This window comes from Aythya fuligula, chromosome 15, assembly GCF_009819795.1.
Source record: "Aythya fuligula isolate bAytFul2 chromosome 15, bAytFul2.pri, whole genome shotgun sequence".
Lineage (NCBI taxonomy): Eukaryota > Metazoa > Chordata > Aves > Anseriformes > Anatidae > Aythya > Aythya fuligula.
The window spans coordinates 4,843,434-4,859,406 of record NC_045573.1 but is presented as its reverse complement, the minus strand read 5'-3'; the positions used below and the strand labels follow the sequence as shown (position 1 = coordinate 4,859,406).

Below are 15,973 nucleotides of genomic sequence, written 5' to 3'. Positions count from 1 at the left end.
AAAAAAAAAGACAAAAAAACACACAAAAAAAACAAAAACAGCAACATTGAGAATTATGTAGATTTTAAAATGCTTTTTATACGTTTTCTGTGGATCAGAAAAAAAAAAAAAACAACCTTCTGATAATCTGTAAGAAAGAAAAAAAAAATTGCGATGTCTTGTAACTATCACTTACCTTAATTTATATGTTCCAGTATCTGGAATGTCACTCTGTGCTTTTTGTAACTAGGATGTGTTTAAAAGCAATAGGTGTGGGTTGGGGAACCAGCATGGACAGCGTGTTCTCAGGGACTTGAACCCGATCGCTGCCACGGGGCCCCCGTGGGAGCCGTCACCAATAAAGCAGCTTTTTGCTGACCACAGTCACCTGGTCCTGGGCTCTGGTGTCTCTTTATGGATGGGCTGCGCTTGTTTTCATCCCTAATGAAGCTCTTGGGGGTGCACGGCAAGGTTTTGCCCCTGCATCCCCCTCTTTTCTCACGGGTACCGGCCCGTTTGCATCCCACGGAGGGGGGGTCATCTCCTCCTTCCCTTCCCTTCCCCAAAAGGCTCCATCAGGGCTTAGCACCTCGGGAATGGGTTTTCCCAGGCTCTGGGGTGGGAGCGGAGGCGGGGGCGAGGTGAGAGCCGGTTGTTAGCAGGGGGGTGTTAACAGCCGGCCGGCAGGCGTGTGCGTGGGAAGGCCGGGGGCTGCGGGGGGCCTGAGCCCCTTCCCTCTCACAGCAGGCGCCACCGACACCCAGCCTGCGTGTGCTGTGGCACCAGCAGCAGGTCTGCCCCCCCGCTTCCTAAACCCAGCACTGTTTGTGCAACCAGAGCAGCTTTCATCTGCCACAGTCATCTCCTTCCCCAGCCCCCCCTCCCCGCCTTCCTCTTTACCCAGCATCTTTTATTACAGTTTTGTTTTTTTTTTTTTTTTCAAGGCACACTTACTTTACAGTTTCGCTTGAATTTCTCGGTTATCATGGGTTAGCCTTGCTAAAAATACATCCTAGCAGGAAGTCAGCATGTGCTAAAGCAACAACCCCCTCCCCCTGACACACACACACCCTTCAGGCAGCCCCAAAACGAACCAAAAGCCCCCCCCAAGCAGCCCCCTCTTGGGCTGCTGTGAGCAGAAGGGAACCAAGCGTCACCCCAAAACTGGCACCCCTAAAAAAATAGAGAGCCCAAAAGTGCCCTGGACAAAGACGGGGTGGTAGAAAGCGAGCTCTGCGAAACCGCCTGGCCCTGGCTGTGCAGCGGGTACAGGATTTGGCACCTCTCGGTCCCCTGTCCCCGCTTCCCCCCTCCCGCACCCCTCCCGGCATGGGGTCACAGAAGGGAAACTGCGTCAGGCGCAGGAAGCCGTGCCACCCGCCGCTCGCCCGCGCATTTCCCTATTGCTCATGGGGCCGCGGGCACTTCCCGGCAGCGCAGGGTCAGGCTGAAGGAGCCCCAGGCGCCCTCACCCCTTCCTCAGCCTTGCCCTCCGTGGGTCACACTCGCCAAGTGGGTGCCAGGGGTGCGTTTTTGGCAAAACTAGCCCAAATCGTGTGTTCACCATCATCAGCATCATCTTCCTCCTCCGAGGGGGGAGGCCAAGGGGAGACGGAGGCTGCAGCCTGGTGCATAAAATAAAATTAAAATTAAATAAATAAAATAAAATAATAAAATAAAAATATTTTATTTATTTTATTTTTATTTATTTTATTTATCAAAGCACCCCAGCAAGCCTTTGGGAGCAGCACCAGCAGAACACAAGCCCGCCAGTTCATCCCACACCAGGCTCCCAGCCTCCTTACTCGCGGGCTGAAAAGTAAATAAATACAGGCATTAATAAACAAAAGGAAAACAAAAGCAAGCCCTGCTGCTCTCACATACTTGGCGGGCTCCTCAGGCCAGCCCGCTTTCATCTGCGCCCCCGGCGCTGGTGTGGGACGTCCTGTTTACGAGCGCTGCAGCTGGGGCTGCTCCTGATAACTCCCGGTACCTTTTGGAGCAAAACCATGTTGGGACACAGCGGGAGGACAAGCCTGGCTTGGTGGGGACATCTCACCACATAGGGACCTCTCTGTGACACCGCCGTGCCCCAGAGATGCTCCAGCACTGTGCCAAAGGCTTCCCCATCTCCCCCAGGGAGGATTGCAGCATCACGGGTGGAGAGTGAGGCTCTGCATTAGTCATTTTTGCTGCTCTCTCACCTCCCTTTTTTTTTTTTTTTTTTTTTTTTTTTTTTTAATAATAAAACTTGTATTTGGGTCACTCAGTGTGCTGGATGCTGTGTGAGCTGCTGCTTTCCCAGCTGGCTCGCAGAGGCTTTTCGCTGGGGACTCGTGTTTGCGCTGCGATGGGATGAGCACCAGTCCTGGCAGCAGCCCCAGCGAGAAATATTTGTGAATCAGGATGGGAAGGGATGACGGGAGATGGAGAGCCTTGTGTGAATCCTCTCCAAGCTCCACTTCCAGCCGCTCTGGCCAGCAAATGGGGAACATTTGTGGGAAACGAGCGTAAAAGTGGCCAAATCACAGAGCCCAAACAACACACACAGCCATCTGGCTGTCCAATCCACCTGGCTGTCATCTATCGACCTGAATTTGGGACCTGTGCATCCCAGCACTGGGATGGGTGAACCCTTGGATGGGACAGGAAAATGTCCCCTAAAATCCCCCGCTAGCATCTGCAGTCTTGGTGGGACGGGCTGGAAAGCCGAGGGCAGCCAGCCCCCAAAGCAGCTTCCCCTGAAGCTTCCCCTTCCTACTGCTTCCCACCCTGTATCCCTCAAAGATGAATTAAAAAAAAAAAAACACCCCCAAACCTTCCAAAAATGTGTTCTTCTCCTGCCTTCTAAGACCAGCTGTGTCCCTGTCCAAACCAAGTCCCCTCCTGCCCCCCCACCCCAGGGTTCCCAGATCCTTGCTGCTTCTGGTTCCCCAGCCGTGCAGCGGGGCTGCCTCTGCTCCTTTGGCTGCTTGGTAGGGAGGAGGCGAGCGGGAGATGAATCGAGCATCTTAAACACAGCTGGAAGCACTTCCCACAGCACTGCCGGCCAAAGCTGTGGGACTGCTATATGGCCCTGCTGCCGGCTCCTTTGTCCTCATCCTCCTCCTCTTCTTCCTCCTCCTCAGTGTGTGTGTCCCCCTCCACCCTCCCCACACTGCGATGGCTTCACTGGGGGCACCGTGCTGGGTTTGTGCTCGTCCCCAGTGGGTACAGGGGACTGAAACCACAGTGACACTGCAGGTGATGCTCGGCCACATCCTAGGGACTGCCCTGCACTTTTCCCGAGAGCCAAAACATAAAAGACATGAGCGCAGGTGCGTCATGGCCAACACAGGCCCCACTGTGGTCAGCACGGCCATATCCTGTAGGGTCCTAAGCACACATCAGCGCAGGGAGCCCCAACCCCAGCAGACACTGGGCATTTTGGGGCACACAGACTGATTTAGAAGCCCCTTGGGGAGCAGGGGCTGGAGCAGCCCATCCGTGCAGCAGCCCCACACAGCTGCGTTTGGAGCAGCTCATCTGCGTGCCTGGTGATTTATGGGGTAAGAGCATCCATCCCACCCCATCCCATCCCAGTCTGTGGTGTTCAGCTGGTGGGAAGAGGAAGGGGGTGGGTGGGAGAAAAGCTTCTCACCACCAGCATCTGCAACACCTCCCAAAGCCCCTGCACAGACCCGGGAGGGATTAACAGCCTGTCCTGAGGGCTGAGCAGGGATTTTCACAGGGCTCTCTGTGAGAAACAGCCTGCCCCAAGCTGCTTTAAGGCAGGACCCTTCCCGACTGCAGCTCCAAGATAAACCACCGTGTGATCCCGCATACAGAAATAGAGACACGAGGCATGGACAAGAAAGTCCTTCTGCTCCTGCTACCACCCAGCCCCTCTCCCCACGCTGCATACGATGGCACAGCACCATGCCCAGCTGCTCTATCACAGTGTCTGGACCCGTGACACGAGGTGGCTGCATCCAGGCTCTCCTCCTCCCCTGCCCGGCCACCCCAGCAGGCAGGAGGTTGCCAGTAAATGTGCGGGGAGGTCACAGCCTCTGCTCCACGGTTTGTGCCCCACGAAGCTGCAGAGGAGCCCTGCAGAGCCCCCAGGAGCTGCCGCCTCTCCCCTTGCTCCTCCTGTGGCTGCCTCTGCTTCAAACCCTTCTGGCTGCCAAGAACAGGACTTCAGCATCCCCATGCGGTCAGACAGATCTGTTTCTCCCCATTTAGGCTTTGCTCTCAGCTGTTCAGGCCCAGAGGGCTCCCAGCTCTGCTCCTTGCATCCTCTGCCATGCAAGGGGAGGCCGCTGAGCTCCCGAGAGCATCTGTGAAGGGGTGACGGGGTCAGGCCTCAGGGACAGGCGTGCTTCAGAAAGGATTGCAGAGGACAAGGTGCAATTTTGGCTGCTCACTGGATTTCACTGGGCTGGGAAATGCGAGAATCACAGCTCTGGTGGGACCCAACAGAAGGAGAACCACGGATCCAGCTCTCAGGTGTGGTTGGTGGAAGAAATTGGGCAAATGCAGCCTCAGCCTTGGCACACACACTGCCATGGGCAGCAGGAGTCACCACCCAGCCACTGACTGGGGACAGGGGCATGTAACTGGTCCCAGCAGGCACACAGCAGCCACCAGCATGCTGCCTTTCCAGCACAGAACAGCCGCCAAGCATCCCCTCCTGGAGGCACCGCTCCTGTCGGCACAGCTCAGCACACGCCAATAACAAAGATCTTTGAAAGCATCTCCCCGGGGCACCCCTCCCTCCCTTATCTCAGAGGTCGGAGATCTAACAGCCCACTACTGAAGGCTGATCAGAAGGCGAGGTTTATTCAAACACATATTTCACCCCGGCTCCCGGGGGAGAAGGGAACCTGTGTAGGAGGGCGCGTGAAGCCTGTGGCTGCGGGCACGGCCGGCTGGAAAGCACTGGGAAAGGTCACCAGGCTGGTGGCCTCGCATGTTCCCATCCCCGGTGGGAGTCTGTCAACCTGGTAAAATATTTACGTGCTGACTCTGGTGGGGGCTTTATTCTCCTTCATGCTGTTGGCTTCCCTTGGCTGCTCCAAGCCCCCTGTGCCTCAGAGCGGGTTTAATCAGCTCAGGGCAGGGGGCGCAGGTGGAAGGCACAGGTTCCTCCATTAGGGGGAAAAATAAGGGGGGAGGTTGGTCTGTCAATTATTAGTGAGGGGAGGAAAACTGGTTTCTGTTGAGATTCACACGAGGGTGAAAGGGGCAGCAAAAAGCCATCGGTGTTTCTGCACCATACTGATGGGTTCGTGACCATGGGAGTGGGTTTCAGTCTAAATACACACGGTGCTTAATGAAATACAGAATTAACAGAATGAAACCCTCACACCAGTCTGGCCCGCCAAGGGAGTGGGATAAGTCCACGTACAACCTGGGGGAGCGGAGCAGGGCAGGACACCAGCACAGAGAAGGGTGCACAGGCCCTGCTGCTCCATCATCCATGGGGCCGAAGGCAGCCAGCCCTCAGACCAGCAGTGCCACATGGTGGTGACATCCAGGGATGTTAGCCTGGTCCTTACAGCAGCACCAGGTAATTTGGGATGTAGACGAGTCCCTTCATTCGACTGACTCAGGCAGAAAACATCAAGACAGACACTACGGATGGGCTCATTTCTGAAGCAGGATTAGTGCAACTTTCCCCCGGAGGGAACATCTGCACAGCTCCTTTTTCTTCAGAGGGCTGGTTTTGAAGCTGTCTGGTTCAATTGCAACAATCCAGAGTTCAAATCGAATCAGAAATGCCAAATTCTGATTTCTAACAGCAACCAGATTAGGCTGAGGGCTGCAACCAGAGAAAGCAGCCCTGCCAATACACCTGCACAGACTTAACGTCACAAAAACATTAGCAGGACTGACACTAATGCTTCGATTTCTGTAGTAAAGGATGCTCATGCTCCTGTTCTTTCAATTCCCTAGCAGCTATGAGAATTCATGGACCTATTTCCTCCTGTCCTTAGCCCATGGATGTATCACTACATATGGGAGGTAATAAAAATTCAGGCAGGTTTACGAACTAGGGAAAGAATGTGAATCAATAAATAGGAACAGTGGTTTTATATTGTTTATTTTTAAAACATGAAACCCAAGCTGAATAGAAACCACAGAAATTACATTTAGTTCTTTTTTTTTTTTTTTCTTTTTTTAGTATTTGCAAACCAAAAAGTTACAGTAAAAAATAGCTACATTACAATCAATAGAACTACAGAATTAAAAGTAAAGATACAAAAATGGGCTCAATCCTCTTTAACCCTCACAATTTAAAAACATTTTGGGTAAGTGCAGGAACTCTTCAAAGAAACTAGCAGGTTCAAAGTTTTAAAAAAAAATTATATATATTTATATATTATATATGTATATAAAGTGGTATGATATACAACCATTATGGTTAAGAAGAAAAAAAAAAAAAAGAAACAGAAAAGTTACAAAAAGGCCAGGTACATGTTCACCATTAGGTTTCTGTGCACAGTGTCCAAGAAAAAAAAAAAAAAAGAAAACAACTTCCCTCTGAATGACGTGAATGAAACTCATGGGGCCTCCCGTTAACAAGGGACCTGAGGCACACGACGTGGCAGCTGGGCACCCGGCCCCAGCGCAGAGGATGATGAAAGAAATGAAGCTTTTCTGGGAGCCCAGTGCCCTCCTGCACAGAGGCCACTGGAGAAGTCTTCGTGGGAGATTAGAGGAGGAAGAGGAAGGAAGGAGTTTGGAATTGCATAGTGAGGAGCAATGTGGTATCAAATCAGAGCACCTAGAGCTTCATGCTACAGTTAGCCTCTTTAGGAAAGGAGTATTTTGAACTTTCTGGTTGTACATCAATTTATGTTCCACTTTGTTCACGCACGCAGCCACAGGGGCTGGGTGAGCACCCGGCAGCTCGGGGCCACCGGTGACCCATCCCTTCTCTCTCCCAGCTGGGCAACACACTCACCATCACGGCTCGGCAGGAGATCCCACTGTTCCCCCCAAAAGCACGGCCCACTCGTTAGCCATCTAGGAACTGCTACCAAAGCATCCCACGCTTCTGCTGGGCCTCCTGGAAGGACTAGAGGGAAGCCATCCATCGCACGCACACAGATCACTTCTGGAAAATGAGAGTAGTTGGTGATGAAAGAAGCCACCTGGCCAAAGGTACAGATTAAGCCTGGTCGGGTCCCCGCTCTCAAGGTATTAGATCTACTCTTTAGTATCTGCCTGGAGGCCTTCTCCCCTCCCACCCGGAGGTGTTCAGTGAGTTACTAACAGATTTATTTGCCAGGGGAAGACCCTGGCTTGGTCCCTATGTAGGAAGTACTTCAAAGACCCCTCCCTACCTAAGGAGAAACCCACCCACCTAATCTACGCCTCGATCAGGTGGGGTGGCTCTAAGCAACAAGCCAAGACACTGCTCTCTTCTTCAAAGGGCTCAGCACGCAATTTCAGCTGCTGGTGGAAGGCGGGACCAGAAGTTAACGTGGGTTTATCCACAGGGGTATCTGTACCTTGCTCGCACGGGTATCCACGCGCTCCTGCCTGCTGTCACCCCGCAGTACCAAGAGCTCTCACGAGCGATGGCTAAGCAGCCCCCCGAGAAGCTGTTTACTCTCAGAAAGGCCAAGCTTTTCATGTGAACACTACATAGTTTTTAGGGAACTGCTATGGAAATCCTGACTTGGGATCACTGAAATCCCCATGCACTGTGTCCTCCTCAAAGCACTCAAATGAACATCCTTGCATCTTGGCTGAGATGACTGTACACGGAAAATTAACACCTATCAAATGGAGAGAACTTAAAAAGGACAGGAGGGGAAGGGAGCACTCCATCCTTCACATTTGGGTACATGGATGCACGCTAAAAATCTTAGCTTGAACCCTTTTATCAGCACATAAAATGAACTCAGTTTAATAGTACATACAGGATACAAACACTACAGTTATATTCCCAAGACAGCACAAGAAATTCACAGCCAAGTCTTGATTTGATTTCCTTTACAATTACAATGCAGTCTTGAACACTGGACGCAAGAGTCCAACATGCTATTTACATTTCACATTGTGGAGATGTTCGTGTGCTTGGAAGAGTTCTCAGTTCCAAAAGAAAAAGTCATTCACACATGATGATGCAGTGGAAATAAACCAAGCCAACCAGACAAGCCAATGACCACATTTGTGCTTCTGAAAAAGTAACATGAAGTGTCTTCACCGATGCAGTCACCTTCGACTGGACAAGCCGCCTTCCCTGTTGCAGTCAGTGAGGTGTCCAGAGGCCAATCTCAGCTCCCCTGACTCCTGGACCCTTTTTGATAGCGACCAGTAACACGATTCATGTTCTGATAAGGTCAGCTGGGACACGCCAAGCGATACGGCCTCAGCGCTTTGTCACATTAAGAACAAAGACACACAATGGAAGAGAGAGAGGTCTCTACAGCTTTCCCTCCTATAGCTCGAAGAGTTTGGACTCCCTCAACCATGAATGCCATCCAGAACAGATGAGTCTTCGCCAGATAGCACCTGCTGTTCACCCGAGAGGGAGGCACAGAGTCTGGGAGATCTTGGCTTTTCCAAAGTTCACTCCTCAGACAAAGTGTGACCGTATGGATGAGACTGATTACGTCGCAGCCATAAGAATAGGCAAAGGCCATCTGTTCTTCAGCAGATCCACTCAGACCAGCCTGCAGAAATGCCACACTGTCACTCAAGGTTCCAGTAAAAATAAAAAAAGGAAAAAAGGAAAAAGAAAAAGTACTAACAACAGTAATAAAACAAAACCAAACCGTTTGTCTGTGTTTCCTATCCAGCGCTCTGCACAGCATGCAGCGGGGCAGCAGAGTTCCAGGATGCTTTACAAAAGTGCAATATCCATGTCAAGTAAAGGAAGTGCTGGCTGGACAAAAGTACACAGCTCACACTGCAGTCATGTTATGCTGGCCTCCAGAGAGCAAAACGTCATCTCCATAACATTCTTTCCAGTTATATTTTGAAGTCACAGAGCACATATCTCCACATCCGTGCCTTGCTGCAAGCCCCAAACGTTGTCAGAAGCTGTTCTGGGTGTTACGAGTGACTACGCCAAGCCTTGGAAGGAAGCAGGTCAAGGTGGCTGCTGCATTAGGTGCTGCAAACAGGAGGCATGGGCTCCCCATGCCCCTGCTGGCACAGACAACGCCACTGTGGCAATTTGGATCCAACCCCTCCCAAAATGCAATTGCATCCATATTCAGGATGCTTTCTGTATACAGCAATGTCAGTATACAGAAGCACCAGTCCTCACAGGGTTCCCCACACCCTCCAGCCTTCAAAACGCTTGCCTTCAATGAGCAGAATCCGGCCACAGATTTTAGGGCAACTCCCCTACAAGTGACAGCCGAAGTAGCAATCTGGGCACACCCTTGCAGGGACAGATGACGGCAGAACAATTTGTTCTTAGTAAGCATTGTATGGCTCTTGCTTCTTTCGTCAAAGCGAGGGGAAGGTTCAGTCCCCCCTGGATAGCAGTTGCATACTTTGGGCCCTGCAAGCTAACCATGCCACGTGCTTGCGCGCCTGGGGTCTTCTGGTAGGCTTTAAGACAGGGTGGAAAACCTGGTGCTCGAGAGCCACAGAAATCCCTCCATACAACTTGTGGCTGTGTTTCCCTGCCCTTGTTATTTGATAACACCGAGGTATGTTTCAGTGTGAAGCCCATCAAATGTGTCTGAAAGGCCTAGTCAGTCCTGAGCAAGAAAATCCTGCTTCCACAGATTTACGGTGAAGTGTGAAGTTTTCTCCCAAACCTTCTCTTCCTGGCTGCGCGGTGCCTTGTCTTCCCTTTCTCCCTCACTCCTTTGAATGGTACAAGCTGGCCTAGAGCTTTTTGTTCTGTTAGTGGTTTATCTTCTTAAGAGGAGCTCAAAGCTTGCTTTCCACAGAGCTGGTACCCTTTGAGAGCAAACACCATCATTGCGAGGAGCAATCCTTACCTCACTGCAAGAAGGCAACTGACTTGATTAAAGGCAGATTGGTAGATTTTGCGCCCCGTACAGCAAATGTGGGGTAAATGGACACCAAGCCTGAACGTCACCGACGTGAAGATTAACTGCCTCTGCCAATGGCTCAACTCCAGTTTGAGGGATATTTCCCACTTTATTTCTTCTGCCAGTTATTCAATATCATGCTCAGCAGCCACACTGAGATGCTGCTGCTCAGAGGTTAAAAAACGAAAACAAAAAACAACAACAGAAGGAACATCATAGTTTCCCTACTGAAAGGCCAGTACTCTACAGTACTATTAGCTGCCCAAGAGGCAGTCTGCTTTTCCAGTAGGAAGTGGTCAGTGTCCTTTGGAGCACTGCTCTTCAGTGGAAAGTACAGCACCAATGGAGGATGTTGCCCTTTGCAGGCACCCAGCTGCCCCTTTGCAAGCCTTGTTCTAGCTCATGCCTAGAAAAATGCCTACATGTGCCTGAATGTGGTCAGATAGTGGTTAGCAATGTGCCTTGAAAAACAAAAACAAATAGAAAAAAATATGTTCTGACAGTTACAATGTTCTCCAAATGCCCAAATGATGGCATTTGTGTTTCTGATTCCGGAGCACAGAAGATATACTGAGGATTTTGTGAGTTTGTTAGAACTGAGGCTCCAAAAAACTTTCTTCAGTGCCAGTTCAGCAACCCTGTGCTGTAAACTGTGATTTAAAAAAAAAAAAAAAAGAATAAAAAAAAGAAAAATAAAGTCCACCAGAGTTCACAGGTCACTCCTGCAGGGAGTTTGCATTTGCTATAAATCCATTGGTGCTTGCAGTCCCTCTTGCTTTTGTAAGCTGACTGTCCCATAAGACCTAATATCAGAGAGCTGAAAATCTTTAGTGCAAAAAAAAAAAAAAAAAAGCACAAAAAAAACCCAACCATAAAGTCTTACAAGTTCTTTTCCTGGAAAAGTTTGGCACCAAGTGGGTGGTAGCTGGCTCCTGTTTGTTCTGTGTGTTGGCCTCATAAAAGCAGCACCGAGAATGCCATCTGCAAGTACCTGGGTTTCCCTGGTGGAGCAGAGAGGTCAGGTTCAGAGCAATGGACCGGGTACTTAGGTGGTGCTGTGACCCCCTGCTCCTCCTGGAGAATTCACATGCTAGATAGAGTGGGAAAGAAAACAGCACTTTCTTAATTGATTTTTTTTTTTTTTTTTTAAAGTTACCATGCTAGTGGAGTGGTTTTCTCTAGAAAAGAGCCACAGGCTCACAGATTACAGTGGATATACAGTGACACCAAGAGGCAGGGGTTTCCCACCTCCCTCACACAGGGCGCTGGACCAGAGGACTCCCCCCAGGCTGCTGTGCATCGGCTCAGCTTCCCCTCATCATTCGCTAGTCACAGACACTGAAACTCTTCCTCTTCAGCGTTTGACAGACTGAGCAGCTCTGCTGATCCCACTGCAGAAGTAAGAAGATCTACCATCATCTTTCACCGCATCCCTCTGAGGAACAGAAGGGTAAAAAAAATGGGGGCAGAAGATATTCACCAACGTTTTCTATTGGGCTACTCTGTTAAAGCTGGCCCCAGGCAGCTGGAATTCAGGACAGGATGGTAACCTCTTGGTTGCTTGCCTGCACGTGCTTGCTCTCTCTCGCACATCAGGTACAGCAAAGTGAAGGCTTAAATTCAAAAGGGGCTTCCACTCCAGTAGGCAGGTACCAGGTTGGAGGGGTGGTCTGGGCTGGAGAAACAGGAGCTGCACTGGATTTTGGGCAGAACAGCAGGATGGTTCTTCGAGGACAGCACAGGGGCACAGCAGTTGGCACATTGTTTTGTCTGACTGCACATGTGGGTTTTCTTGTTGTTTTGTTTTTGTTTTTTTGCCTTTTTTTTTTTTTTTTTTTTGCTTTAGCTTTTTCATTTTAATGCACGCTGCCAGCATCTGGACGAGGTTGGTTGGTGGCGAGGTATTTGGCTCTCATGCTGGAGGTGTACTGGAGGAAGACAAGAAAAGAAAACAAAACACAAACAACAGAACAGAAAAGTCAGTCATAATGACTAATGTAAACATGGAACGACAGACTACAACCGCCTCCCAGCATAAAATGGTCTGTATTTATTGCATATCAAGGAGCTGCTGGCTTGGTCTGACAAGGAAAATTGCAGAAATCGTTGAGTAGCCAAGTCTGAGTAACATACTGTCAAGCCTGTTGCAAGGTTGCTGGCCAGGTCAGTGCAGATGGGCTAATGATTTAACCAAGCTCTCGATGGAGAAGGAAATCCAACAGTCATTGAGTCCAATTATGCCATATTTCACTTGGGAGAAGAGAGGGAAATGGAAATGATGCAGATGTAAAAACCCAGCACATACCTTCGTCCTCAATTAGTCAGGTTGCCAGAAAAAGGAGGTTGAAAAGGAAATGGAAATAAAGTTCATTGCATTTTACTGCAACAAGGGCATCAGAAGACTGCATGTGTGGACAGTTTGAAAGAAAAGTGTGGAAGAATGAATCTTTGTGAGCAATTTATGCCTGAGAAAGAAGAAAGAGACCCCCGCCAGAACGGCAACAGGTTGCCATCCCACAAGACGAAATTAGCTAACAGTTATCAGATGGTTAATTATCCACCAATGGCTTGGGATCCAGCCTGCGTACCACGCAGTGGTAGACAAGATTCCAGCCTGGGGGTGAGAAAAGAAATTCACAAAGATAAGAGGTGCCTTTGGTTTGGGGGTTGTTTTCTTCTTTTTTTATTCCAAGCAAGGTAATCCAAAACAGTTCCCAGAAACTACAAGGGGAACATACGCCATTCAGTTTTGACTACTGAGCTGAAAAGCATGCAAATCACACACCGCAGTAAGAACAAAAGTCTTTGTCTTTTTATGCCAATGTGTTCAATGCCTTCATCATGACCATGCTACTGCTTCTGGGATTCTGCTACCATGATACTAACTACCAAGCAATGAGGACAGGTATTTTTCTCCTCTTTTTATACCAGCAAGAGCTTGAATAATTCTATAATATCCATATCTTACTTCCCAAGAGTGCTTTTCAGCATACCGACTTTTTATCACCTTTAAAATTGTACCACGTGAAATAGCCAGTTAAGCTGGCAAAGAGACAAGTGAAAGGCAGTTCCCCACCAGGAGGCAGGATTTATCTTGCGTGCTGGGAAGGAACATTATGAGGCATCCTTAGGCTCTCAAAAGCTCAGATATTCAAAGGGGTTTTCAGAGAGTTAACGGTATTTTAATCAGTTTTCCTTCAAAGACCAAACCTGGCTGAACCTCTGCACAATAGAAGAGAGAGACTGCTCCTTTAGCAGGGCTGACCCTACCAGCACAAGATGAAGACACCTGAGGCTTATTTGCACACTCAACTTTTAGTGTCTTCCATAATTGGAAAACTTTCTGCAGAAAATGGATCTTAATATAAAACTCTGGCCCAGAAATGGCATCTATATTTAGAAGACAAAGGGTCCATATGTTCTTTCTCTTTTTCAGATGTAATTTTTGCCACTGAGAAAGAAAAAGTAGAAAATACCAAGCTGAGCCGGTTGAACTGTATATTCTATACAGTTTATGAAGTATGATTACTGTTTCAGAAATGAAGCTTAGGGCATTATTAAAACATATGGGACTAACCCAACAGGCTCAAAGAGGCTTAGAAGTCAAAGAGCTTTCTCATGATAAGTAGGACACATTTCAGATAGAATCACGCTGAAATTACCAGCCAAGCATCATGCTAAAAAGAGGGTCTTCGAAGGCATTCGATTGCTCATTTTCCATTTGTATTCTATATGTGAAGTGTCAGAGGAGATGAGTATGAACACAGAACTTGCAGTTGCTAAGCTTTTTTAAGAAGTACTTAGGAAAAATAATCAAGGATCATGGAAGGTCATTGTGCATCTTGCTAGACAAATCATAGATTCAGCACACAACCTGCAGCATCAACTTTCTTTAGAACATTACAAATCAAAGAAGGCCAATTGATGCATTTCAATGATGTACAAAGTACACTCATTGTGGAGGGAGAAGTTGAAAAGAATTTGCTCCTTCCTCCTCCAAGAAAAAAAACACATATGATTGTTTAAGAGTCACTGAAACAAAGTAATCAAGATTATGAGATTTGGACAGTCAAGCAGAGAGCATTTTACATTCAAACCTACCTGCAATCCACCACAAGGAACAAATCAAGACTCAATAGTCAGAGTTAGGGCTGATGTTCTCTCCTTAACGCAGGATTTTTGCACCTTTGAACCTTTTCCCATTACAGTTTGAACCAGTTACTCCTTCTGTTAAAGTATAATTTTAATGACCATGAAAAGTATGGTTGAAAACTGGAAACAGAGAGCTAACACTTCTGCACACCCTTCATGAGCAGCACAGCTCTACAAGCATGCACTGAATCTTTTGTCACTGAGTTAGGTTCACTGCATGAATGTTTTGCTCCATATGCTGTTGGCAATCTCTCGCCCAAGTCCTTCAGTCCTCTGCTGGGAAGCAAAGGAAAGATGCTGTGGAATACACAGATCCCTACGTCTGGACAGGCCAATAGATGAAGATGTATCAGCACAAACTTGCCAGTCACATGGATATGAAATCAAAATATATTATCCACAGTTAAAATAGCTTTAGACTTCAGTTCCTTTAAAAAAAAAAAAATAAAGACTTCTAAGCCTGAGCACAACAATTCAGAGCTCAGGAGGTCTTGGTCCCTGCTTGGAGGTAACCTGGATACAGTGCCTGACACAGCCATAAGGTACACAGTTGCATTTAGTTTCCTTTAAAGAGGAGCTTTCATAGAAGGATAAAGAACATGCACAGTGCATTGATTCTTCCCGTACTCTCAGTGCCCAGGTGCCTATATGCCCTCTTGTACCTTTCTAAACTCATCACGGATGGCAGGACCTTCACCACGCTGTTAGCTCCCCTGAGCTGAGCACCTAACAGCCTTCTTGCCACGTCTCCAGGTGTCTCGTGTTATTCCACACAACACACCTCTCAGTCACTTACCAGTCAGCTAGGACAAACACAGCTGATTGCACGCAAGTTTATTTTTGCATTTCTTAAAAGAAAGAGTCTCTCCTTCACATTTAGCCTTGTTGAGGGCATAAAAACTTTGATAGGCATAATTTGCCAGCACATAAAAGTTAGGTGCTTAACACATGTAGCCTGCATACAAAAGTATCACTGGTTGCAAAAGCTAATACAAATTAATAAGAATAATCAGTTAATTGTAGAGATCATAAATTCTACCAAGTCCTGTGAACTGTGCAGATCATGAATACTTCACTGCTAACTGAGCTATGCTGGAAGATCACTTACCACGTGAAACCATGACTCCAAGTAAAAACCATTTACTGTTTGTGGTTAAAAAAAAACACATCTCTCTTTGGCTACCCTGACTTTGATTTCCTGCCAGAGCTGTTCAGGTAAGCCAATAAAGACCAAAGCTTCTGGAGTCAAGTTCTTAAAAGCTGATCCACCTCTCAAATAGCTACAGCACAGTAAACACACAGGGTTTGGTATCATTATGTATGGGAGGTACAACGTGGAGGGAAACAGCCAATTCCAGCCAGTGGGTTCTGAATTCAAAGGGACTTAAGTTTTCCAAGTCAAAAGAACAGAGCTTCTGTTTGTTTTGTTTGTTTTTAAAGTCTTGGAAAGAATGCGATGGCTTTTTCTTAGCCCTGCAGACAGCCACATTAAACTCTGGGTGTGACCTTAGGTAAACAGAAGACAGTGAAGACTGAAATGAGGTCATGTTCCAGCCCAGAGGGTATCTCAAATCCAGAATGAAGACTAAATTTTTCCCCCCCCCCAGACAATATTTTATTGGATAGACCCATAAGCAGTTTTCTAGCTTTGCTACGATACCACCTGCAGGAACCAAAAAGCAGAAAAGACACCACAAGCCCAAGAGCAGTCTTTACAAGACTTAAGAAAGTTGTGACCCTTTCAAGGGTGCTAGCACCATGCTTCAAGGCAAGTTTGTGTTCATGCACCATGGGAGAAGGCACCAAGACACCCAACTCAGACAGCACACCTC

General features: G+C 48.1%; 1 protein-coding gene across 3 annotated transcripts in view; it reads right to left on the bottom strand.

Annotated features, from left to right (window-relative positions):
- Positions 1 to 11,138: 11,138 nt before the first annotated feature.
- The window catches only part of TTYH3 (tweety family member 3), a 73,409-nt gene continuing 68,574 nt past the window's right edge, over positions 11,139 to 15,973 (bottom strand). The window contains exon 14 of one of the 3 annotated variants that reach the window (XM_032197568.1): positions 11,139 to 11,917. In XM_032197568.1, coding sequence (XP_032053459.1) covers positions 11,846 to 11,917 — 72 coding nt within the window. In that variant the 3' untranslated portion in view covers positions 11,139 to 11,845. The remainder of the gene's footprint in view (positions 11,918 to 15,973) is intronic. The other 2 variants (XM_032197569.1, XM_032197567.1) reach the window with 2 other exon arrangements.